This window comes from Myotis yumanensis, unplaced genomic scaffold (assembly GCF_028538775.1).
Source record: "Myotis yumanensis isolate MYYU_CA2020_CCGP unplaced genomic scaffold, mMyoYum1.0.hap1 SCAF_10, whole genome shotgun sequence".
Taxonomy (NCBI): Eukaryota; Metazoa; Chordata; class Mammalia; order Chiroptera; family Vespertilionidae; genus Myotis; species Myotis yumanensis.
The window spans coordinates 1427783-1451218 of record NW_027223761.1 but is presented as its reverse complement, the minus strand read 5'-3'; the positions used below and the strand labels follow the sequence as shown (position 1 = coordinate 1451218).

General features: G+C 64.7%; 2 protein-coding genes and 1 non-coding gene across 5 annotated transcripts; 1 reads left to right on the top strand and 2 right to left on the bottom strand.

The window, feature by feature from the left end:
- Positions 1-135: 135 nt before the first annotated feature.
- On the bottom strand, positions 136-3535 carry TMEM80 (transmembrane protein 80). Its single transcript, XM_070427192.1, has 5 exons — positions 3512-3535; positions 3097-3116; positions 2289-2382; positions 2115-2207; positions 136-995 (listed from the first exon to the last, which is right to left on the bottom strand). The coding sequence occupies exons 1-5, from the start codon at positions 3528-3530 to the stop codon at positions 790-792; spliced, it is 432 nt and encodes a 143-aa protein (XP_070283293.1). The 5' UTR covers positions 3531-3535; the 3' UTR covers positions 136-789.
- A 113-nt stretch (positions 3536-3648) lies between these two features.
- Positions 3649-22363, top strand: DEAF1 (DEAF1 transcription factor). 3 transcript variants are annotated; one of them, XR_011472922.1, is made up of 13 exons: positions 3649-4031; positions 6165-6262; positions 6824-6953; positions 7446-7592; positions 7977-8116; positions 8786-8851; positions 10647-10773; positions 11007-11135; positions 11585-11713; positions 13615-13862; positions 20617-20703; positions 21549-21814; positions 21914-21997. XR_011472922.1 is itself a non-coding variant. In XM_070427148.1 (12 exons), exons 1-12 carry the CDS (start codon positions 3740-3742, stop codon positions 22016-22018), a joined length of 1701 nt encoding a protein of 566 aa, XP_070283249.1. In that variant the 5' UTR covers positions 3656-3739; the 3' UTR covers positions 22019-22363. The 3 variants fall into 3 exon arrangements, 1 of the variants encoding a protein (XP_070283249.1); XR_011472921.1 differs by having other exon boundaries at positions 3650-4031; positions 20614-20703; XM_070427148.1 differs by lacking the exon at positions 21549-21814 and having other exon boundaries at positions 3656-4031; positions 20614-20703; positions 21914-22363.
- On the bottom strand, positions 16797-16902 carry LOC139019086 (U6 spliceosomal RNA). Its single transcript, XR_011472988.1, has one exon. It is a non-coding gene; the product is annotated as a U6 spliceosomal RNA (small nuclear RNA).
- Positions 22364-23436: the final 1073 nt, after the last annotated feature.

Genomic DNA, 23436 nt, shown 5'->3' with positions numbered 1-23436 from the left:
GCCGAGGTGATGGATGTGCTGAGGGCCCAGCGGGGGCCTGCAGGGGAGGGGCCTGAGCCAGAGGTGGGCCCCGCGCGCGCAGTGGGCTCTTGACCAGGGAGCCCTGGAGGAGTAGGTGGCCTCAGTCAGGAAAACTTCAGGGAGGTATACACGCTCTTTATTTTAAAAACACGGTGAAGAGAAACTACACACCCACTCGAACATGTTATTCCAACAGAACACGTGGAGGAGAGTGACTGGAAGGATCAGCTGACAGCAGACCTGGAGCCGTCCGCTCAGTGCAAACGTGACTGGCATTCTAATGGCCGAGGCCAGGACACCTGAGCCCCGGAGTGGCTGTCACCTACCCGGGGCCGGGAGAGTGGTGTCGGCTGAGCCGGGGGCAGGAGCTGCAGGGCCCACAGGCACCCACACCGAGCTGACCGGCTCCCAGCATCTTCCACCCGGGACTCGGCCTGGGCCGCTGAGGAACCGGGACGCCCTGTCCCGCCCCCGCTGTTTCCCGTCGTGTGGGCCCCACGGAGCGCAGACCTGTGAGGAACGCTGCCGCAGCGAGAAAGTGTGCGGCCTGGCACACCCTCAAGGGAGCTGGCCAGGCCGGGGGTGCCAGGGGAAGCCCACTGCCACCCGAGGTTTGTCCCCGGGCAGCCCTGACTCAGCCGCCCCTGGCCCCATCACCCACACCTGGTTCTGTCCTGGTCCTGCCCCCAAGAAGACGCATAAACCACCCAAAGCACCTGGCAGGAACATGCCTTCCTCCAGGGCTGTCCAGGGCCTCGAGGCGCCCGGCTAGCTGATGAAGGCGGCCATGGCCACCACCTGCAGGATGGCCTCCAGGCCGTGGAGCACCAGGAGCGTGGCACTGAGGACCGAGTCTGCCCACAGCACCAGGGTCTGCCAGAGCAGGAAGTAGACGGACAGCAGGGAACTGGCCACAGTGAGGACCAGGCTGGCAGCCAGGGGCAGCTCAGTCTCTGTCAGGTTGCCCTTGGTGCCTGGAGAGCAGAACAAACATGGTGAGTGCCAGGCCGCAGGCACCTGTTCGGCACCCACCACCGCGTGCACCTGGAGGGCGAGGCTGGGCCAACACCGGCGCGCACGCACCTTGGCGGGCGCCAGTGCAGGACCACTGACCACCGGGCTCAGTGTCGGAAAGCAAAACTCACGGGCATCGTTCTCAGGAGGGTGGGGACCGCCCGCAGCTCTGACCTCACCCTGGCCTCTGGGTCAGCTGAGTGGGTGGGACAGAGGGTCGGGCTCCCGAAAACTACCCCAAGTGCGTTCTCACGCCTTTTCCTAAGGTATTTCCCTCTGGGCGAAGGCCCAGAAAAACTGATGTGCAGCTAGAAAAAACAAAACTGCGCTGTTCGCAAATGGGGCAACAGGGCAGATGCGGATGCCCATGTGCCCAGGGCCCGCCGTGGGGGAGCTGGGCAGGGCAGGCGGTTTTGCCGCTGGCCACCCGCCCATGGCAGGAGCCTGGTCTGTGACAGCGGACACTAAGGCCCACGCACTCAGCAGGAGGGCCCACGTGCTTCTGCCTCCAGAGCCCTCGCAGCCCGCCGGGGCTGTGGCCGGGTGGGACATGCCAAGCCGGGAGGTGCGGGCGAACACGCAGCAGCCACAGTGCTGGCGAGCGCCTGCCTGCCCTGGAGTGCGAGAGGCAGACAGGGCGGGAAGCCGGCCATGGAGGTGAGCTGGGGAGGGGTGCAGGGCAAAGGGCACGCTGTGCTCCTGCAGAAGCTCCAGGGCCTCCCACCTCCGGCCTGCGGTCCTGGTGGGGACAGACAGACAGACAGACAGACTGACTGATCACTGCGGCTTCAGGGAGGGGCGCAGGGGGAGCAGAGCGTTTGGCTGCGCGGCGAGCGCTGCTACCCAGCGGCCCCTGCTTCCCACAGAACCCTGTCTCCCAGGACGCGTCCGGGACCAAGCTTCTCAATGAACGAATTAATACTTAATTCACTGTAAGCTGAGCCGCCGGCAACTGGCGGAGCACTCGAGCGAGCGTCCAAGTGTCTCCAAGGGCCGCCCTGTGGACGCGGCTGCTCAGAGGTCGCGGGGAGCCGGCCGCCTGTGTCTAAGTGCCCGCGCTCCTCGCCCAGGCCACTCACCGCAGTGCCAGCGGGCTGCCTCCAGGGCCCCGGTCAGCAGCAGCAGAGTCAGGTCGAGCACCAGGCGATCCTGAGGGTAACTGAACGCCTGGCCTGCAGGGCGGGCACCCCCAGGGCTCAGGTTCCAGCCGCAGGGCAGCACCCCAGCCCCGCCCCCTCTGGCTCAGGACTCACTTTTGTAGGCGATCAGCAGGAGCGTGGCCAGGAGGTAGACTGCGGCGAACGTCCCGCCGAGGCAGAGCAGCACCTGCAGGAGGACTGAGGGGAGCTGGGGAGCCGTTAAGGACTCGTCCTGCAGCCATGCTCCCCGGGCGCCCACCCGGGGACCGGGCGAGAGGGGCTGCCCGGCCTCCAGCTTAGGCCCCCGGTGTCCCGGGAGCGGTGTGGGGGGGGGGGGGGGGCGCGAGACCGCCCCTCACAGGGACACACTGGCCGGGAGCAGGGGGACGGGCACAGCCGGCAGCAGAGCCGGGTGCCCAGGTGGCATCACCCTGACCACGGCCCCGGCTACGAGCCAGGGAGAGAAGAGAGATTCTGTTTTCTCCAAATAAAGTCTGTTTCTCTCATCTGGGGAGCAGTTAGATACCCGCCTCCAGCTTTCGCGAGCTCCGCACTCGGGGTGTGTTCCTGCCACAGGGCTGCGCGCATTCTGAGGGGCCCCCACTCCCGGACCCCCGACTGCCAGCCCGGGGGGGGGGGGCCCCCACTGCCAGCACCGGGCCCCCCACTGCCAGCACCGGGGGGCCACCCACTCCCGGGCCCCCCACTGCCAGCCCCGGCTCCCCACTGCCAGCCCCCGGCCCCCCCACTCCCGGGCGCAGGGGGGCAGGCGGGCGCCCGGCAGCTTCCACTCGGAAGTCACCTGGACCCGCCAATCGTGGCGCCGGGCACTTGCTCCTGGGACTCGGGGAAGGGGGCGGGGGTCAAAGGCCAAGGAGCCGGAGGGGTCCTGGCGCCGAGGACGGGGCGCCGCGCAGGATACGGGCGCGGGGGACGCGCTCCCTGGAGGGCAGAGCGGCGGTCAGGGCCGCGCCGGGACGGGCTGGGCACGGGGACCCCCGCCCCGCCTCACTGCCCGGGGCGCACGAGGGGCCTGCGGACACCGGGCTGCGCGCCCCCGGGCCCTGCGACCCCCCGGCTTCTCGCCCCCGCGGGGCCCCCACGGCCCCCCCGCTCCGACCGGGACGGGCACCGCGCGCGGCCGGTCCACGCCGCCAGCGTGAGGAGGGACGGAGCGGCGGGCACAGGGGCGGCCCGGGCCCGGGCGGGCAGGGCTCCCGGCGGAGCCGCCACAGGCCCGGCCCGTCCTGCCCCGGGGAGAACCGGGCCGCCGCTTCCCCTCCGCGCCCGGGACCCGGTGTCCCGCGCCCCGCGCCCCGCGCAGGCCGAGCCCTCACCTCGCCGCGCGGCCGCCATCTTGCCCGCCCCGCCCCTGGCCCCGCCCCCGGGCCCGCCCCGCCGTCCCGGCATGCCCCGCGCCGCGCTCGCGCCCCTTCGGCGGCCCTCGGTTCCGGACTCCAGGCCGTCGGCTCGGCTCGCCTGGGCCCCTTCGTGCCGGTTCGGCCTCCGCTCGGGCATCCTCGGCTCGGCTCGCCGCGCGGCCGGGCGGGCTCGGCGGAGTCCGGATGGAGGACTCGGACGCGGCCGCCAAGCAGCTGGGCCTGGCCGAGGCGGCGGCGGTGGCGGCCGCGGCCGCTGTGGCGGCGGCGGCCGCGGCCGCGGCGGGCAGCGAGGCCGACGAGCCGGTGCTCCACAGGGACGAGGACTCGGAGGAGGACGGCGACTCGCAGGCGGAGCGCGAGACGCGGCGGGTGACGGCCGTGGCGGTGATGGCCGCTGAGCCCAGGCACATGGACATGGGCGCCGAGGCCCTGCCCGGCCCCGACGAGGCTGCTGCGGCCGCCGCCGCCTTCGCAGGCAAGTGCTGCCGGCCCGCGCCGCCCGCCCGCCCCTCCCGCGCGCACCTCCCTGCACGCACTGCGCCCGACAGTCCACCCCTGCACCGCGTGCACCTGCTCCTTACACCTGCACCCCGCACCGACCAGTCCACACCCTCACCCCACAGAGCTCCGCACAGCCAGCTCACACCTGTCCCGCACGCCTGCCGCGCACCTGCCCCGCGCACACCGCCCGCACACCACACCCTGCCCCTGCACACCTCCCTGCATACCCACACCCTACACCTGCCCCTGCACACCTCCCTGCATACCCACACCCGCACCTGCCCCTGCACACCTCCCTGCATACCCACACCCGCACCCGCCCTGCACACCTCCCTGCACACCCACACCCTACACCTGCCCCTGCACACCTCCCTGCACAACCACACTGCCCGCACACCACACCCTGCACACCCACACCCGCACCTGCCCCTGCACACCCACACCTGCCCCTGCACACTTCCCTGCACACCCACACCCTGCACACCGCCCACACACCACACCCGCACCTGCCCCTGCACACTTCCCTGCACACCCACACCCTGCACACCGCCCACACACCACACCCGCACCTGCCCCTGCACACCTCCCTGCACACCCACACCCTACACCTGCCCCTGCACACCCACACTGCCCGCACACCACACCCTGCACACCCACACCCTGCACCTGCCCCTGCACACCTCCCTGCACACCCACACCCTACACCTGCCCGTGCATACCTGGACCGACCATCCCACACCTGCCCCACATGCCTGCCCTAAGCACCTGTCCCCCACATGCACCTCCCCTGCACAAGCCCCAGGGACAGCCCGGCACCTGCCTCACACCCGCTGTGTGCCCCGTCGTCCCTGCACACCTGGCTCTGCATGCACATCTGCTCCCTGAACCCCTTTTCCTTGTGCCAGCCCACCCCCTGCTGTTCCGCACTCTGTGCTCTTTCCAGAACCTTCTCAGCACCTACCCCTGCCCTGCCTGCCTTGTCTGTCTGGTCCGTGTGTGTGTGTGTGTGTGTGTGTGTGTTCACATAGGTGACCATTTAGCCCTGGGGCTGCGAGGGGCCCAGCGCCGGTGCCTAGGTGTGGTCTGTTCAGGCTCCTCGGAGGCTGTGTGGCGCGCAGGGTTCAGCTTTCGTTGCTAAACTCGGTCGACGTTGGGGTTTCGCACCGGGAAGTTTTTCTTCAGGCTTCTGTCCTCTTTGCACGTACGTTTCCGAGCGCAGAGATGTGACGTCACTCTTCGTGACCTCAGAAAGTTGTATTGATGTCATGTTTTTTCCCTGCAAAACTTTATAGTTGTGTTCTTTGTTTGTTTTAAATATATTTCTTATTGATTGCAAAGAGGAAGGGAGTGGGAGAGAGAGATAGAAACATCAATGATGAGAGAGAATCACTGGTTGGCTGCCTCCTGCACGCCTCCCACTGGGGACTGAGCCCCACAACCCGGGCCTGTGCCCTGGCCGGGAATGGGACCGTGACCTCCTGGTTCCTAGGCTGATGCTCAACCACTGAGCCACACTGGCTGGGCTATAGTTGTGTTTTGCGTGTGTTGAAGCCGTAAAACCTTCTGTTCCCAGGGACATAGGTTCGGAAGTTTCCAGGTGGCCCCTGAGGCCGCCCCTTGGGCAGAGGGCTGCTCTGTGGCCTTGAGACTTGAATGTGTGTTCAGACAGGGTTCCCTCCGCACACGGGCTCTATGGAAGTAAAGGGGGAGGTGGGGCCAGGAGGGTCCCCCGACCCCCACCCCTAGGGAGGGCAGAGCAAGAAGAGCTCACGCAGGTGGCACTGCTGTCTGGTGGGCGTGGCTGTGGACCTGCATGGTTCTCTCCTCAAAGGGGACAGAGGCCAGGAGCGGGCGGTGGTGCCCGGGACGCTGGGCGGGCACATCGGGCGCAGGAAGGGCTCTCCTGGGTGGCTCTTCGCCGCAGCAGAAGGCGCTGCCCGAGGCGGGGCGGCCTCTGCCTGGAAGAACTGACCAGTCAGGCTGTGGTCCAGACATGTCGGCGAGGCCTCCGTGTGACGGCGCCAGCGTGAGGAGCAGCCCCGCGCCGGGCACCCTGGCGGTGGCGGAGCCTGGGCTCATGGCGCTGAGTCAGGCTCCTGTGTTGCAGAGGTGACCACTGTGACGGTGGCCAACGTGGGCGCCTCGGCGGACAACGTCTTCACCACCTCGGTGGCCAACGCCGCCTCGCTCTCGGGCCACGTTCTGGTGAGCTGCTCCGTTAGCCGCCCAGGCCCGGGCTTCCGCTCCGCCGGCCTCCTCCTTAGCTGTGTCACTGTGGGGCGGGGGGGTGGGGGGGGTAGAGCTGCAGTGGGACCAGCTGTGCAGTGTGGGTGGGTGAAGGGACCCTTCTGAGCCCCGGGGTCAGGGGACAGTGCTCCTGCCCCCCTCGCCAGGTGACCGTGCAGGGCCCCTGGGGTGGGAGCGCCCGGTGTCCCCCGGGGCCAGTTTCCCCCGTGGCCCGGCCCTGCCTGCTTTCCCGCTGGACGTCGGCCGAGGCCTGTCTCGGGCTTTTCTGGAGCAGCTGACTGTGTAGCTGCGGCGGGCGGCCTCCGGTGAACTCAGGGCCGCGCAGCCCGGCATCGACTCTCCTCGTTGTAGGCTCTGCGTTTACGTTTTGATGACATCTTTGAAAGAGACCCACGAGACGTGGCAGGCGTCCCCGTGGTGACATTAGGGAGAGACTCGCGGCAGGGGCAGGCCCCAGGGCGCCAGGCGACACCCCCGCGGCCGTCCCCGAGACGACTTAGGGTGCACCCTCCCCTCTAGTCCGGCAGGACTGCCCTGCAGATCGGGGACAGCCTGAACACGGAAAAGGCCACGCTGATCGTGGTGCACACGGACGGGAGCATCGTGGAGACCACGGGGCTGAAGGGGCCGGCCGCTCCGCTCACCCCAGGTACGGGCCCGCCCGCCCCACAGCCCGTGGGGTGTATCCTGGGGTTGACTTGCTTATTTTTGTAGTCAGTTTGGAATAGCAATTATTGTTATTTTTTAAAACGTATGTTCATTGCTTTCAGAGAGGAAGGGAGAGGGAGAGAGAGATAGAAACATCAATGATGAGAGAGAATCACTGACTGGCTGCCTCCTGCAAGTTGGACTGAGCCCGCAACCCAGGCATGTGCCCTTGACCAGAATCGAACCTGGGACCTTTCTGTCTGTAGGCCGATGCTCTATCCACTGAGCCACACCGGCCAGGGCTGGAACAGCAAGTGTTATTAAGTGGGGTTTTTCCGGGCTGAGGAAGAGCTGCCTATGGGGCCTCATCTGGAGGGAGGGCGGTGCTGTGGGGACCACCTGGGACCCGCCGTGGACCTCAGCGAGGCCACTGACCGTCCTGGTTCCACCCGGCGCATTCGGGGTCTCACCGCCAAATGCTTTCTGTGCCAAGGTCCTCAGTCTCCTCCCACCCCCCTGGCGCCCGGGCAAGAGAAAGGGGGCAGCAAGTACAACTGGGACCCGTCGGTGTACGACAGCGAGCTGCCCGTACGCTGCCGCAACATCAGCGGCACCCTCTACAAGAACCGGCTGGGCTCAGGTAGGCAGGCCCTGCCGCCTCACGTCGGAGACCCCTGCGTGGCAGCCCCAGGGCACGCTTGGGCCCGCAAACTAGTTAAGGACACAGGCGAAGTCACGGGCTCCCCAGGAGGTCCGGGTGGTGGTGGTGGGGAACCAGGAAGCGCGGTGACCCAGGCGAGGGAAAGGCGGGACTGAGGAGCCTGTTCCTGGCTCAGATGGGGACCTGAGGCAGCGGGCTCTGTCTGGGCAGCTGCCTCGAGCTCAGCGTGGCAGCGTGGGCAGTGGCTGCAGATCCAAGACACGGGCAGATCTGCCCCGCAGCCGGGGTCCACGCAGGAGTGGGTGAGGTCCCGCAGGCCGGGACCAGCCCGCAGGAGGCGGGAACCGCCATCCCTCGTTCCAGGAGGCCGGGGCCGATGCATCAAGCAGGGGGAGAACTGGTACAGCCCCACGGAGTTCGAAGCCATGGCCGGGAGAGCCAGCAGCAAGGACTGGAAGCGGAGCATCCGCTACGCGGGCCGGCCCCTGCAGTGCCTCATCCAGGTGCGCTCCTCGCCCCCCGCCCCGCGTCAGGGCGGCTCCCCATCCTGGGCTGGGCTCACACCGCAGGCCCGCCCCTGCAGTGCCTCATCCAGGTGCGCTCCTCGCCCCCCCCCGCCCCCCAAATCAGGGCGGCTCCCCACCCTGGGCTGGGCTCACACCGCAGGCCCGCCCCTGCAGTGCCTCATCCAGGTGCGCTCCTCGCCCCCCTGCCCCGCATCAGGGCGGCTCCCCACCGCGGGCTGGGCTCACACCGCGGGCAGGCCCCTGCAGTGCCTCATCCAGGTGCGCTCCTCCCCCCCCCCCCCAAATCAGGGCGGCTCCCCACCCTGGGCTGGGCTCACACCGCGGGCAGGCCCTCGGGCAGCCACGTGGTCACCTCTGTGTCTCTCATCTCCCGATGCTTCGAGCAGGGGCGATGGCGACGTTTGCCCGTGTAGTGGCGGAAGGCCTGGGCGAGGCGCTGCGTCTTCTGGCCCAGCCTGGCTTTCTGGGAGTTGATACGGGGAGGATGCTGTGGAATCGACATCCTGGAAAAAAGGGTCGATCTGACCACCAGCATCAGCATCGTGGAGGGAGCGGAGGGAAGGTTCTGGAAGGCGCAGGATCTTGTCTTTACGGACAGCTCACGTTCAGGGCAGTCTGACGGGTCGCGGCACTTTCTGATTCCAGGACGGGATCCTGAACCCTCACGCGGCCTCCTGCACCTGTGCCGCCTGCTGCGACGACATGACCTTGGTGAGTGCGGAGGTCAAGCGCCTGGCGGCCCTGGCGCCCCTCCGCCTTCCTCTGCCCTGCACAGAGGTTGTCCTTACTGGTCTTGGGCGTGTGCCCCCTCCTCCCCCCCCCCCCCCCCCGCCCCCCGTGTCCCCGGCAACCCTTCAGACCAGTTTCCTGCTCAAATTCCGTTTTCAAACTTTACTCTGGGGATCGATCGATGGCGTGGCTGGGCACGTGCTCGGCCCCGGAACGGTGGTTAGGGGAACATCAGAGGAAGCATCTTGAGATAATGGAAAGCTGAACCCCCAAACCAGACACTTTTAAAACAAATTTTTATTGATTTCAGAGACAGAGAGGGAAAGAGAGATAGAGGCATCAGTGATGAGAGAGAATCACTGATCGGCTGCCTCCTGCACGCCCCCCACTGGGGATTGAGCCCACAACAATGGGCATGTGCCCTGACCGGGAATCTCCTGGTTCATGGGTCAGTGCTCAACCACGGAGCTACACTGGCCAGGCCCAGACACTTAAAAAACAAACAAACAACTTTATTACATTTCAGAGAGAGGAAGGGAGAGGGAGAGAGAGACAGGGAGAGAGAGAATCGGTTGCCTCTCACATGTGCCCTCACTGGGAATCACACCCAAATCCTTTGGTGTATGGATGACGCTCCGGCCAGCCGAGCACCCGTCCGGGGCAGGCACTTTTAATGACGGTGTCTCGTCAGAGGGGAGTCTTCATAAAGACGTGGAAACTGCCAAGGGAACCAGATAGAAGCTCTAGACTCCAAAGCCAGGCTCCCCAGCTGGCGGCCGAGAAGGTCAGCCCAGGCCCCTCCGCACACCGAGCAGGTGTGGCCCTTCCTGGGGCTCGGGAACTCGCGAGACCGCGTCCCTGAGGCCTGGGCCTCTCCCACGCAGCCATCGGCCGGGCCTCCCCACGGAGCTCCCGCTACCTTCCCCGTTTTCCTGGTGTCACTGCTCCCCGGGGTTTCTTGTTGGTTGGTGACCGCGGTGCCTCCTCCCTGCATTGGGACCAAGGGCCTGCGGTCCCTCTCCTTTGCCTGGTCCCCTTGTTTTCTTGGGCTTCCTGGATGTTCCGTAGGGTGACCTGACTCTCCTGTGTTCCTTCGAAAGTGTCTTTCCCAGCCGTGGGCAAACTACGGCCCGTTTGAAATGAATAAAACTAAAAAAAAAAAGACCGTACCCTTTTATGTAATGATGTTTACTTTGAATTTATATTAGTTCACACAAACACTCCATCCATGCTTTTGTTCCGGCCTCCGGTCCAGTTTAAGAACCCATTGTGGCCCTCGAGTCAAAAAGTTTGCCCACCCCTGGTCTTTCCCATCCTTGGAAGGAATTGGGGGCCAACAGAGAGGGGGTTCTGAGTGCAGCTTGCCTCCTGCTGGCCCCGTGGACAGCGGAGCCAGGCCCCACTTAATCCATGGACAGCGTGAGCTGGGCCCCACTTAACCCATGGGCAGCGGAGCCGGGCCCCACTTAACCCGTGGACAGCGGAGCCGGGCCCCACTTAACCCGTGGACAGCGGAGCCGGGCCCCACTTAACCCGTGGACAGCGTGAGCCGGGCCCCACTTAACCCGTGGACAGCGGAGCCGGGCCCCACTTAACCCGTGGACAGCGTGAGCCGGGCCCCACTTAACCCGTGGACAGCGTGAGCCAGGCCCCACTTAACCCGTGGACAGCGTGAGCCGGGCCCCACTTAACCCGTGGACAGCGTGAGCCGGGCCCCACTTAACCCGTGGACAGCGTGAGCCGCGCTCACGCCAGCGCCCGTCTGTGCTCCCCGCAGAGCGGCCCAGTCCGGCTCTTTGTCCCCTATAAGCGGCGCAAGAAGGAGAACGAGCTGCCCGCAGCCCCGGGCAAGAAGGAGGCCCCCAAGAACATCACGCTGCTCCCGGCCACGGCCGCCACCACCTGTGAGTCCTGGACACGCTTCCCTCCTCCCCGCGCACGCTGCTGTCAGCACTCTGGCCCCCGCTGCCCCTCCCTGCCCTGCCTGCCTCTGTGGGCAGCCCCAGGTCTCCCCCAGGTGCCGGTCCATTTCTCACGGGTCCGCGGAGGAGTCTGCAGCACGCGTGGTGTCCCCGCCGGCCGGGCTCCTGGGGTCCTGAGGCCCCGCCGAGCGGTAAACCCGCCTCTGCCCTTGCAGTCACTGTGACCCCCTCAGGACAGATCACTACCTCTGGCGCACTGGCCTTCGACCGGGCGTCCACTGTGGAGGCCACGGCTGTCATCTCCGAGAGTCCGGCCCAGGGGGACGTCTTCGCGGGAGCCACAGGCAAGTGGTCTTAGCCCCGCCTGACCCGCACGCGCCTCGCCGGCCGCCGGCACCTGGAGGGGCCTCGGGCAGGGAGTTCCGTTGGTTGGGAGCCATGTGGCACCCGGAGGCATGAGCTGGGGGCGTAGGGAGCTCGGGGGGGCAGTGAGGGGGGGTGATGAGCGGGGCAGGACCAGGCCACCTGAAAAGCTCACAGCTGCCAAGCCCGCTCTAGTCCAGCGCTGGCCTGTGGGGACACGCGTGACCACGGGTGCAGTGTATGTGCTAGCAGCCGCGCTGGGGAAGGGACCCTGGGAACTAACCTTTGCTGCGTCCCAGTCCCGTCACCGGCACAGGTTAGACCCGCCCGTCTCGGGCCGCTGCCACGCGTGGCGGGAGCTGCCCCGGGGGACGCGCGGCCGGGCCATGTCTGCGCGGCCGGTCACGAGCGCCCTCCTTTCTCGCTGCAGTGCAAGAGGCGGGCGTGCAGCCCCCGTGCCGGGTCGGCCACGCGGAGCCTCACTACCCTGGGTACCAGGACAGCTGCCAGGTCGCGCCCTTCCCGGAAGCTGCGTTGCCCACGGCGCACCCCAAAATAGGTCAGTCTGGACGGCTCCCGCGTGCGCAGGCGGCTGGCCTCGGAGCCGCTGCTTTGGCAGGGATCCTGCATGAAGGAGGGCGTGCTTGGCTTTGTCTGCTGATGCCTCGGGTCGGGGCCGTGCCCACCCCGTTTGTCACAGGGTTTTATGAGGACCTGGGCACGCGTGTGTACGGAGACCGTGTGACCCAAGCAGCCCGGGTCACCTTCCCCCACGAGGACCGGCACGTTCCGTACCGTGAAGGGGCCTCGCCCACAGACGAGGCCGCAGTTCTATAAAGCGTGGCCTCAGTCTCCCTCGCTCGTTCCATTCCCCCTTTTCCCCTGCAAATCTCCCCCCTTACATCACGCTGCTTCTGCCCCTCCCCCGGCAGCACCTCTGGCTCCCGGGCCGGGTGAGGGCCTGGGCTGGGCCTGGGTGGCGAGCTGAGCCCTCCCCGGGTCAGCGCACGCCCGCGGTAGCTGCCTGGAGGCCGGGACCGGTGGCTGCTCTCACGGGCTCCCGCCTCCTCCTGTCGCTGCTCCTGCACTGCCCCAGGTCTGCCTGCTGTCCAAGCTCCCGGCCTCTGGCACCGTGGGTGCCGGGGGCTCGGGTCGGGGGTCTGGTCCTGACCCTCCTCGCGGGGATGGTGCTGCAAAGCCGAGGCCTGGTCCGGTCCGTGGCTGGAGCTGCTGGTCCTGCCCCAGCACCCACGTCCAGTGACGGCAGGTGGGGAGTGCGTGCACCAGGAGGGGGCGCGTGCTCCCACGGGTGCTCTCTCTGGAGGGCTGGGTGTGGACCCCCGGCAGCCCCCGGACCCTGCTGCTGGGGGGCTCCGCCCCAGGCTGTGTGTTGAGTCCCCGCATCGCCCAAAGCACAGAAACCACAGGGTCCTGGTTCCCTTCCCTCCCGTCTTTGTAACTTTCTCCTCTGAACTGAGAAGCCTTAATTCTCTCGTCCTGATCGGTGCGACCACAGACGCCCAGGGCTCCCTGCAGCCAGGGCCGCCGCGGACTCCACGCCTCCAACTGCTCGCCTTCAAATGGAGGTTTTTGCCCTGCTGCTGTGGCGTCTGCTTTGGCTCCGTGGTCAGAGCGTCAGCCCGCCGACCCAGGGCCGAGGGTTCGATTTCTGGTCAAGGGCATGTGCCTCGGTTGCCGGTTCCCCAGCCCGGTCGGGGCACGTGCAGGAGGCAGCCTGTCAATGTGTCTCACATCGATGTTTCTCTCTCTGTCTCTCTGCCTCCCTTCCACTCTCTCTAAAAATCAATGGAAAAATATCCTCAGGTGAGGATTAAAAAAGAACAATAAAAACAAATAAAAGTGAGGGTTTTGCATTTATCCTTACCCAAGGAGGAAGGGAGAGAGAGAAACATCGATCAGTTATCTCTCGCATGTCCCCGACCGGGTATCGAACCCACAACCTAGGTATGTGCCATGAGTGGGAATCGAACCTGTGACCCTTTGGTGTAAGGGATGGCGCTCCGGCCAGCAGAGCCACCCCGGCCTGGGCTTCGTCACTCGCCTCTAAGCCAAGGTGGCTGTGCTGACGCTGAGTCCCAGGTGTCCCCTGTGATGTGCGTGTTTCCTGTCAGGGGCTCCCAGCAGAGGCCCCGCCCGGGTCTTGAGGTTCCCTGTAGTGAGGCTCCTGCTGGAGCCCTTCCTCCCCTTCGCTGTCCCCTCGGCCGCCCTGCCCGGTGCGTTTTGCTCGCGGTTTGTGTCTGTCACCAAATGTCCAGCCGCCCTCCTGGGCCGTGGAGCTAGGAGACCCCGAGTGACCCCAAGTCCAGAGCATTGAGGGGCAGGCCCCGCGGCATTCAGCCGCTGACCGCCCTGCGTTCCGCTCGTGGATGAGGTTCGGATGGCACTGGGGAGCGGGGAGCGCACTGATGCTGGTTGTGTCTTGCTTTCCCGACCTTCCAGTGCTGACCTCCCTGCCGGCCCTGGCGGTCCCGCCCTCCCACCCCGCCAAGGCCGTCTCGCCCGCCGTGGTCAACGGGCTGGAGCTGTCGGAGCCGCGGAGCTGGCTGTACCTGGAGGAGATGGTCAACTCCCTGCTCAGCACGGCCCAGCAGCTGAAGACGCTGTTCGAGCAAGCCAAGCAGGCCAGCTCCTACCGCGAGGCCGCCGCGGCCCAGGCCCGGGTGCAGGCGGACGCCGAGCGCAAGGAGGTAACGTGGGGCGCGGAACCGCGGGGGGCAACGCCTGTGTGGGGGCCACGCCTGGTGTGGCCAGAGACGAGTCAGACTCAGGGAACGTGGTGAGCAGCGTGGTCCCGCCCCTTCTCACGCAGAGCAAGTGTGCGTGGGGTGTGCAAGCAAAAGTCAGATTGACTTGCTTCCATCGAATTTCCTAAGAAAAAAAATTCTATGCAAGAAAACGTTTTCACTTATTTCTACTTCTTATAGGTCAAAGGATAGAAGAGCTTTTACGGTTTTTAATTTCCTAAATGACTTCTTAACGTGTGATTAACTGTTTTCCTTTAAAAATGTTTCACTCTCAGTTACAGTGACGATGACATTACACTGACTCCTGGGGGGCTCAGTGGTTAGGCATTGCTGTACCCATCAGGCGTCGCCCCATAAGTCTCGTACCCGCCGGGCGCCATGGTGATTAATTTGTCTTCAAGGAAGAAAAACATTGCTTCTACCCATGAAGAGAGAGAATTTTAAAATACTTAAAAAATACCATTCCAGCCCTGGCCGGTCGCCCAGTGGTCAGAGTGTCGGGCTGCACACCGAGGGGTCCCGGGTTTGGTTCCGGTCCAGGGCACGGACCTCCGGTGCGGGCTCAGTCCCGGCGCAGAGCCATGTTCGGGAGGCAGCCGGTCCGTGTGCTTCTCTCCCATCGCGGTTTCTCTCCCTCTCCCGCTCCCTCTGCCCTCCTCCCTTCCACTCTATCTACACGGCCCTGGGCGCGGATCACAATATGTGCGTACAGTTCCCACTAATCCCTGCCGAATGCCGAGCTTTAGGGAAAGAGAAAAGCTCAAGGCCCAAAAGATTTATAATTATTCACCCAAATAACGTGGGTTCGGCTCTGTGCCCTCAGGCCCCCTGGGTGGTGGGTTTTAAAATGAAAAACCAAGTCTTGGCACCAGTGTCCTGTGGATGAGCACTCGCTCTAGGAAGGCGCCACCAGCATGTCCCGCAGCGTGGACCCTGCAGCATGGACTCGCCCACAACGTGGACCCCCCAGCAGCGTGGACCCTGCAGCGTGGACCCAGCAGCGTGGACCCAGCAGCATGGACTCCCCCACAACGTGGACCCCCCGCAGCGTGGACCCCCCAGCAGCATGGACCCAGCAGCGTGGACCCAGCAGCGTGGACCCAGCAGCATGGACTCCCCCACAACGTGGACCCCCTGCAGCGTGGATCCCCCAGCAGCGTGGACCCCCCAGCAGCGTGGACCTAGCAGCATGGACTCCCCCACAACGTGGACCCCCCGCAGCGTGGACCCAGCAGCATGGACTCCCCCACAACGTGGACCCCCTGCAGCGTGGATCCCCCAGCAGCATGGACCCCCCAGCAGCGTGGACCTAGCAGCATGGACTCCCCCACAACGTGGACCCCCCGCAGCGTGGACCCAGCAGCATGGACCCCCCAGCAGCGTGGACCCTGCAGCGTGGACCCCCCAGCAGCGTGGACCCTGCAGCGTGGACCCCGTGGGGCTGAGACTATCAATAACATGAAAACGGGAGTGGCTGAGCTCCCGGCGGAGAAATGAAACCAAAGTGACAGCCGCTTGGTGCGTGGAGCCGGACCAGGCACCTGCCTCCACGGAGAAATGAAACCAGCCGACCAAACAGAAAGCGAGCTGTGAGCCAGTTGTTTAGTTTCTTTTTACAGCGAAATGGCCTTCGGGCAGTGAGTGACATGGTGGCCGTTTCTGTGGCAAAGATGCTCGTAGAGAAAGTACCAGGCCCGGTCCCGGCACCCGTGTGACCTGCCTGTGCCGGGACCTGCGTCGCCCCCCTCTGGTCCCCCCTCCTCTGCGCTGCCCCCCCCCCCGTGTTGTCCTTCCACTGGGCCCCCCTCCTCTGCGTCGCCCCCCTCTGGTCCCCCCTCCTCTGCGCCACCCCCCCCCCCCCCGCATCATTCCCCCCGGGAGAACTTACCTGCCCCCACGCTGGGGGATACTGGGGGCTTCGTCTTCTGGCTGAGGAGCAGGTGCACCACCTGCAGGGCTGTCCCGTGTGGTCCCGTTGCGCTCGCGTCCCTGCTGCCACACGGTGGCCCCCGTTGCCTCCAGTGCGCTGAGCGTGTTCCTGCCTCCTCAGCTGACCTGGCGCGGGGCCCCCGGGTCTGTGCCTGGGACCTGCTCGGCTCCTTGGCTGTGGCCACGCTCTCCTTCCTGCGCCTGGTCATTTCCGGCGGTTTGTTGGACGCTGGCTTGTGCGTGGTGGAGATGGTTGGAGTCTCTTCCTCCCCCCAGCACTGTGGGGTTGGTCCCGGGAAGCGGTCCGATGCCTGGCAGGTCCTCTCCCCCTTCCTTCGGGTGGTCTGTGCCGTCCCCCCGCCGGACACATCCGGACGCCGGGCCCTCTGGGTTTTAGGGGAACCCCTGGCCTCTTGCTGGAGCTGCAGCCCCGCGCCCTGTGGTTCCTTCTGCCAGGTTGCACCCCCACCTGCTGTCGGGCTTTCCCCTTCACGTCTCTGTGTGTTACGTCCGGGATGTCTGAGAGGGTCTGCCCGACGCAGTGGCTCTGGCCCAGCCACGACAGCGGCCGCGCTTGCTCTCTGCACGGCCTGGGCAGAGGCGCTGAGCCGCCGAGTAACTGATCGCTTACCACTTACCTCCTCTGCGTTAGGTGTTCCTAAGCACTGTCCTAGCCCTAATGTTTAAAATACGTCTTTATTGATTTTTAGAGAGAGAGGAAGGAAGAGGGAGAGCGAGAGCAAGAGTGAGTAAGAGAGGGAAAGAGAGAGAGAGAGAGAAACATCAATGAGAGGAACACCCATCAGCCGCCTCCTGCGCGCGCCCCCTACGGGGACCGAGCCCACAACCGGCACGTGCCCTGACGGAAATGAACTGTGACCTCCTGGTTCATGGGCCGACGCTCACCACTGAGCCGCTGGCGAGGGCTGCGGGGATTATTATTACTTTTTTAATAGGGAACGCTTCATGAATTTGCGTGTTGTCCTTGCGCAGGGGCCGGGCTGATCTCCTCTGTACCGTTCAGTTTTAGTGCATGTGCTGCCGAAGCGAGCCCTGGGGGTTGTTTTAAAGGGCGGCGATGAGGGACCCTGAGGTGCAGGGGACACTGTGGGGCTGCTCCCTCGTGCTGCATCGGGGCTGCCCGTCCTGCAGGGGAGGGGGGCGGTCCCGGTGCGTCTCTGGCTCAGGTTGTGCGGAGGAGCGTGAGTTGGGAAACAGACACTTGGGCCCTTACTCACTAGTAGAATGACCCCGAATCGTTCCCAGCCCCCCTCGCCCAGGCTGCTGAGCGCCGAGTGTGGGGACACTGCCGTTCCCACCTGGGGACGCTGGCCAGACGGACAGATGGCCGGAGGGGCAGGTGGAGCTCGGGTTTGAGGGCGCCCGCTGCGCTGGGATCTGGACTTGGGGCCGGCGAGGAAACAAAAGGGGAACACTCTCCACTCCTAGTTCCACATCTTCCTTCCTGCTGCCCTCCAACACTCTCCAGGGGTGAGCGGACACAGATTGCTTCCCCGGGTGGGGCGGGAGCAGCTGCTGGGTGCCGTTCCCACGAGGGAGCAGCCACAGCTCAGCCTCTTCTTCCTAGGGGCCCGGGCCCAGGCCCAGGTGGGTGCGGCCCTGTGCCCCTGGAGCAGCCAGGCCCCACCCTGGAAGGCTGCTCCATGTTTCTCTGAAACCCTCAGCCAGGCGGCTCAGCCTGTGAGGAGGGGTTCAGCCGACCCCCCCGCTGGAGCCCCAGCCTTTGAAATGGCTGGGCTGTCACAGGCCTTTCTCTTGGGCTGTAGATACAACGTGTTCTCTTTTTAAAAAAATGTTTTTTTATTGATTTCAGAGAGGAAGGGAGAGGGAGGGAGAGATGGAAACATCAATGATGAGAGAGAACCATGGAACGGCTGCCTCCTGCACGCCCCCCACTGGGGATCCAGCCCGCACCCCCGGCCTGTGCCCTGACTGGGAACCGAACCGTGACCTCCTGGTTCACAGGTCGAGGCTCAGCCACTGAGCCACGCCGGCCGGGCTACGACGTGTCGTTCTTAGACAACGTATGGACTCATGGGCACAGACAGTGTGGTGACTGCCGGGGGGTGGGGGGGTAGACAAGGGTAAAGGGGTGAATATAAATGGTGATGGAGGAGCCTTGACCTGGGCTGGTGAACACACAGGACAATGCACAGGTGATTTCGTGTAGAATTGTTCACCTGAACCCAATGTCGCCCAGGAAATTCAATCAAAAAGAACTATTTTTATTGAAAGCTGAGCACGGAGGCCCCGAGATGGTAGGTCCTCACCCCTGTCAGGCCGAGCCACCCCTGCCCGACACGTGGGCCCAGCACCTGCCGGTGCACAGACCTGGCCCCCCGCCCCCCAACGGTCACGCCCATGTGGTGAGAGCCGGCCACCCTCAGCGCCGTGTTCCTGCGAAAGGGAGGCTCTTGGGGGAGACTTCACCCCTCGGAGGCTCCCTCCAGCGGCCTTGGGGGCCTGGGGGCCGTAGGCACGAGGGAGAAGCCCCCCACGAGGGAGAAGACCCCACGTCCCTGGAACACGGCGACAGCAGTGACCTGGGGGAAGCAGGCACGGCCAGGCAGGCAAGGACGCACGTGGTCCAAGCGTTTCCTGCGGTCGGTCGTGCTGAGTGGCCTGTTGGGGGCTTGCGGCGACATGAATGACAGCCAGTCGCGAGTGAATTTCCGTCCCTGGGCCCACACCGTGGAAGGACCTGTCGTCACAGGCACTTCTGGTTGACGTGACGTTGGAAGGAGTCGGGGTTGGACGGGCAAACCCTGGTGACCAGAGGGGAGCTCGTGAGGAGCCCGCCACACTGTCCTCCTGTCCTCCGAGAGTCTGGGTGTGCAGATGCGGCCGGGACGGGAGGCCGCGGGGTCGGAGGGCGAGACCTCGCCCGGCCCCATGACCGAGGGCACACGCAGGGCTGGGTGGCCCTGGACGGCCTGCTCCCCGCGACTGGAACTTAAAAGGCCCCGTTTAGCGCAGCCGGACCACTCAAGAGATTGTCACAGCGCCGACGTGGCCGCCGCATCCATGTGTGTAATCAGCGCAGCCGATGAAACGGGCAGGAGAGCGGTGCCCTTGGCCGGCAGGGCACAGGTCCAGCGTGTGGCCGCGTGGCTGGGGCTGCACCACAGCCTCCGTGGGGGGTATCCCGGGCCGGTGCCTCCACCTCTGCTCCCCGGCCAGCAGACCCGCTCTCCCTGCGGAACCCTCCCTCCTGCAGGCTCCTTCCGCCCGCCCCCCGTCAGGTTTCGTCATGAACAGTCCGGGCCGGGGGCACGTGGACCCGGGTGATGCGAGCTCCCACGGTGGTTTTCGGAGTGGAAGCGTTCGTGTGTTAAATATAGCCTTCTGCGAAGAAGGAAGCTGAAGTTCAGAACAGAAACCGGGCGGCTTGCTGGGGAGCTCCCGCGTGCAGGGCTGGTGGGCACAGACAGGTCCTAAAGCAAGCCCGTCAAACCCACAGGCTCACACGGGCCAAACAAACAGGTGTCAGTGTACGTGGCCGCAGAAAAACAAAAGCTTCCATTTTCACAGAAACGTAGGTTTATTCCGACAGAGACATGCTGAAAGCAAAGGGCTGGAACAAATGAGTCATCGTTCACATAATAGAACATTGTAATAAAAGTTAATACTTTTTCTTGAACATTCACTTACCAGACACTGAAAAACTGCACAAAGGAATAAGCGTCACGCAAATAAACCTATTTTTCTTGTTCTCCGAAAGCGAAATCTTTCCTGTTGCGCACACCCAACAAGTCAGTCCGAGACTAATGAGGTGGCCATCGGCTGCTAAAATATTCGCCGCTAGTGTTAGTGGAGAGAAATGGTGCGCCTGCAGGTAAGGCGCGTAAGGGAAATGAATGCAACACAGTTATAGTAATCAGTCATTAGCAAACGTTGTAGTTTGTTATTGATGTCTAACAGGATATTGTAAAAATTAAGTTATGAAATTTTTATTAAAAAATTTTTTTTAATTCATCCTCACCCGAGGTTACTTTTCCATTGATATTTAGGGAGAGTGGAAGAGAGAGGGAAAGAGACAGAAACATCAATGTGAGAGAGACACATCAATTAGTTGCCTCCTGAATGCGCCCTGACCAGGGCCCCGGCCAGGGAGGAGCCTGCAACGGAGGTACATGCCCTTGACCGGAATTGAACCTGGGACCCTTCAGTCCGCAGGTCGACGCTCTATCCACTGAGCCAGACCAGCCAGGACTTAACATGTTTCTTGTGAACCGTTACACTGGCTGGGCCGCATGCGGCCTGCGAGTTTGACATCCTGTTCTAGCGTGTGCCCGTCTGCTGCCTGTTGCGCTTGCGCTTGGAGCTGACATCAGGGCTGGTGTCCGCAGTGTCACCCGATCGTGCCAACTGAGGTCCGCCAGGGTCAGGCTGGCGACCCTATGTGCGGCCCTCAGCTGATCAGAGAGAAAAGCTCCAACCCTGTAATTTACACAAAATGTACATTTCAGGGAGCCTCATGGCTGGAGGGCTGGGCGCGGTGTGGGCCGCTCAGCATCTGCTGACCCCCCAGCCCTTCAGGCCAGCCCCCCATGTCCGGCCCAGGCCTGTCACCGCCCATGGAGAATTCTGTCCCCAGCCTTGGTCCTCTGCGTGCGGCGGAAGCGGGACCAGCTGCCCTGGAGGTGGCGGGCATGGGTGTGGGCGTGGGGGCGGCCCCGGCCCTCCCGTCTGTGCCCGCACTGGTTTCCCTGTCGCCCGGCACTGACTGGCCCTGTCCTTGCAGCAGTCCTGTGTCAACTGCGGCCGGGAGGCCCTGAGCGAGTGCACCGGCTGCCACAAGGTCAACTACTGCTCCACCTTCTGCCAGCGCAAGGTAGGCTGCCTCCCCACGGGGCGGGGGGGGCGGGGGGCCGGCAGGGGGCTGCTCACCGTGGCCTTCGGCCTTGTGGTCAGCGCCCCAGCCCAGGGCCCCTGTGTCTATTCCCACCGTTCGGCCTTCCATCGAAAGAGGTTAAATGGGTGTTTTCCCGGGGCCTCGAGGCCACCTCGCCGGGCCCTGCCTGCTCTCTCCTCGGCCTGTTTGGGGATTTCTACAAAGGAAGATGGTGGTGGGAGGACGGGCCACACAGCTACGCGTGTCACTCAGCCTCCCCCGGCCAGGGACGCACCCGTGGGGCCCAAGCACTGTCCGTTCTCACCAGAAGTCCTCGGGTGGGCGACCGAGCAGGGCCGTGTGGGTGTGGCACGTGGCAGGGCAGGGGCTTCCTGGGCCCGGGGGCAGTGGGGGGGAGGCCGGAGCCTGCTCACAGCACCCGTAGGACGTGAGGGCAGGACAGCTCAGCCCACGCATCTCCGTTGGGAACCCCGTCCGGGGGGCAGGCACCGGCTCCTGTTCCTCCAGGAGTGCGTGTCCAGTGCCTTCCCGTCACGTCACTGGGTACCACACCCTCACCTCGCCCTGTGCCAGGCCACGTCGGCTTCCCTGGCGTCCAGCCTCCTGCAAGCCCTGGTCCAGGCTCCATGCCCACCTGGGGGTGAGGGTGCTGGGGTCTCGCTCAGCGCCCTCCCCGTCCTCCCGGGAACCCCAGCCTCCGCCGCCCCCTGGCTCCAGCTGCGGTTTTCATCGTTGCGATTATAAACCGCGCTGTGGCAGCACCACAGATACAAGTATTCCCTTGAAGGGCATTATTTTTTTTAATGTATTTTTATTGATTTCAGAGAGGAAGGGAGAGGGGGAGAGAGACATCAGTGATGAGAGAGAATCATCAATCGGCTGCCTCCTGCACGCCCCACGCCCCACGCTGGGGATCCAGCCCGCAACCCAGGCACATGCCCCGACCGAGAATCAACCGGCCTCAGCCACTGAGCCGCACCAGCCGGGCTGCACAGACATCGTTCCGTTAGATCCCTGGACGCCTTCCAGGGTCTCGGTGTCTGAAGGCTCCTCCTGGTTGCTGGCCTGGGCGCTCGTCCCTCAGATGCAGGTGGGCGAGGCTGGGCACACAGCGCCCCGGCTGCGGCCTCGGCGGAGACTCCTGGCTGCTGCCAGGGGGCAGCTCCTGTAACGGTGCCTCTCCCTGCAGGACTGGAAGGACCACCAGCACATGTGTGGTCAGGCAGCGTCGGTCACCGTGCAGGGGGACGAAGTCCAGGTCGCCGAGGGCGTGATCGAGAAAGTCCCTGTGTGAGGGGCACTGGCCCCCCTCTGCGGTGCCCGGCTTCTCGGGCCCAGGACCCCTCGAGGACTTCGCAGTGGAGTGGGGGGTGGGAGGGCATTGAAAAGGGGGGAAAACTTGCTGGCCAAGTTATGAACAGAGTTGGGCTGACCTGTGCCCTGGGAAGTGAACCCCCGCCGCCCGGAAGCCCCCAGGAAGGCCAGGGCAGCAAAGGCCGGGCCTCGGCGGCCGGGGGGAGGGGCGTCTCACGGTGCTTTTATATTCTTGGATCACGAGGGTCCGGTCTTACCCACGGGTGTGTTGTGTGTGTAACACGCGTGTACATATGTGTCTCAGTAAAGTCGATCCCTAACCCAATCCCAGCTCTCACCTCCCAGACACTGGGAGGCGGGTCGGCCTGCCTCAGTTTCTCCTGATCTTGTGGTGAGAAAGCCTTGACTGAGAAAGTGCACAGACCTCGGGGACACCAGGCCCTGCAGCCATCTTCCCGCCCGGCTGTCACCCCAGGAGCAGAGGCAGGAGCGCGAGGGCCATGCTGCCCAGGGACGGGTCCCGCAGGCCTCGGAGCTGCCGTCCAGCTTGGAAGTCAGAGCCTGCGTGTAACCTCACCCCTTTAGCTCAGGCCTGCCCCTCCGGCACTGACCACTGAGCCCCACGGTGCTGGTGGGGCCACCGCAGGGCTCAGCACCTGCGTGGAACCTGGTCCTCAGGCGACGGAGACCTCAGGGAGGGTCGCGTGGGGCCTGCGCCCCCTGAAGCGCCTCCGCCTGGCGGTACCTCGCTCTGCGGCTGCGCTGGCTAGTCTGGGTTTTCTGTCACTTGTTTACCAAGCACTTGTGAGGCGGCTGTGCCCTGGCACTTCCTCTTCCTCTTCCCGCCTCCGCCACCGCCTGGGGAATGAAGGCTGGGGCGGGGCCCGGGCAGAGGTGGGGCACCCGCTGGGTCTGAACCTGGCCCACCTGCAGCCCGACACCCTCCTGGCCCTGTCCTGGGAGGGCTGGTCAGCGGGTTCTGTCCGCAGTCTGCGGCCTCCGGAGCGTGGACAGTGGCACCGGCTCCTCCCAGGCCAGGCCCTGCAGGAGCAGCTGGCCCTCCTGGGAAGGTTCCCTGGAACTATGGGCAATCACGCTTCCCCTTTTCTTCACAATAGAGAGGCCTCAGGCCCAGCCCGAGTGGCTCAGGGGTTGAGCGTTGACCTATGTCCCGGGAGGCCTCCGTTCAATTCCCCGCCAGGCACACGCCGGGGGTTCGGGCTCAATCCCAATAGGGGGCGTGCAGCAGGCGGCCGACCAGGGATTCTCGTCGTTGATGTTTCTCTCTCCCCCTCTCCCTTCCTCTCTGAAATGTGTACAGAAAGAAGGTGCCCCAAACTCAAGCAACCACCAAAGCTGGGCTCTGCCCAGGTTCCCCGCACCCCCACCTCCATCCGT

Coding starts and splice junctions, on each gene's coding strand:
- TMEM80 (XM_070427192.1), bottom strand. Junction 2,383..3,096: donor GGAGCGCGTCCCCCGCGCCC/GTATCCTGCGCG, acceptor ACGGCTCCCCAG/CTCCCCTCAGTCCTCCTGCA. Junction 2,208..2,288: donor CCTGCTGATCGCCTACAAAA/GTGAGTCCTGAG, acceptor CCCGCCCTGCAG/GCCAGGCGTTCAGTTACCCT.
- DEAF1 (XM_070427148.1), top strand. CDS start 3,740: ATGGAGGACTCGGACGCGGCCGCCAAGCAGCTGGGCCTGGCCGAGGCG. Junction 6,263..6,823: donor CGCTCTCGGGCCACGTTCTG/GTGAGCTGCTCC, acceptor CCTCCCCTCTAG/TCCGGCAGGACTGCCCTGCA. Junction 8,117..8,785: donor CCCTGCAGTGCCTCATCCAG/GTGCGCTCCTCG, acceptor TTCTGATTCCAG/GACGGGATCCTGAACCCTCA.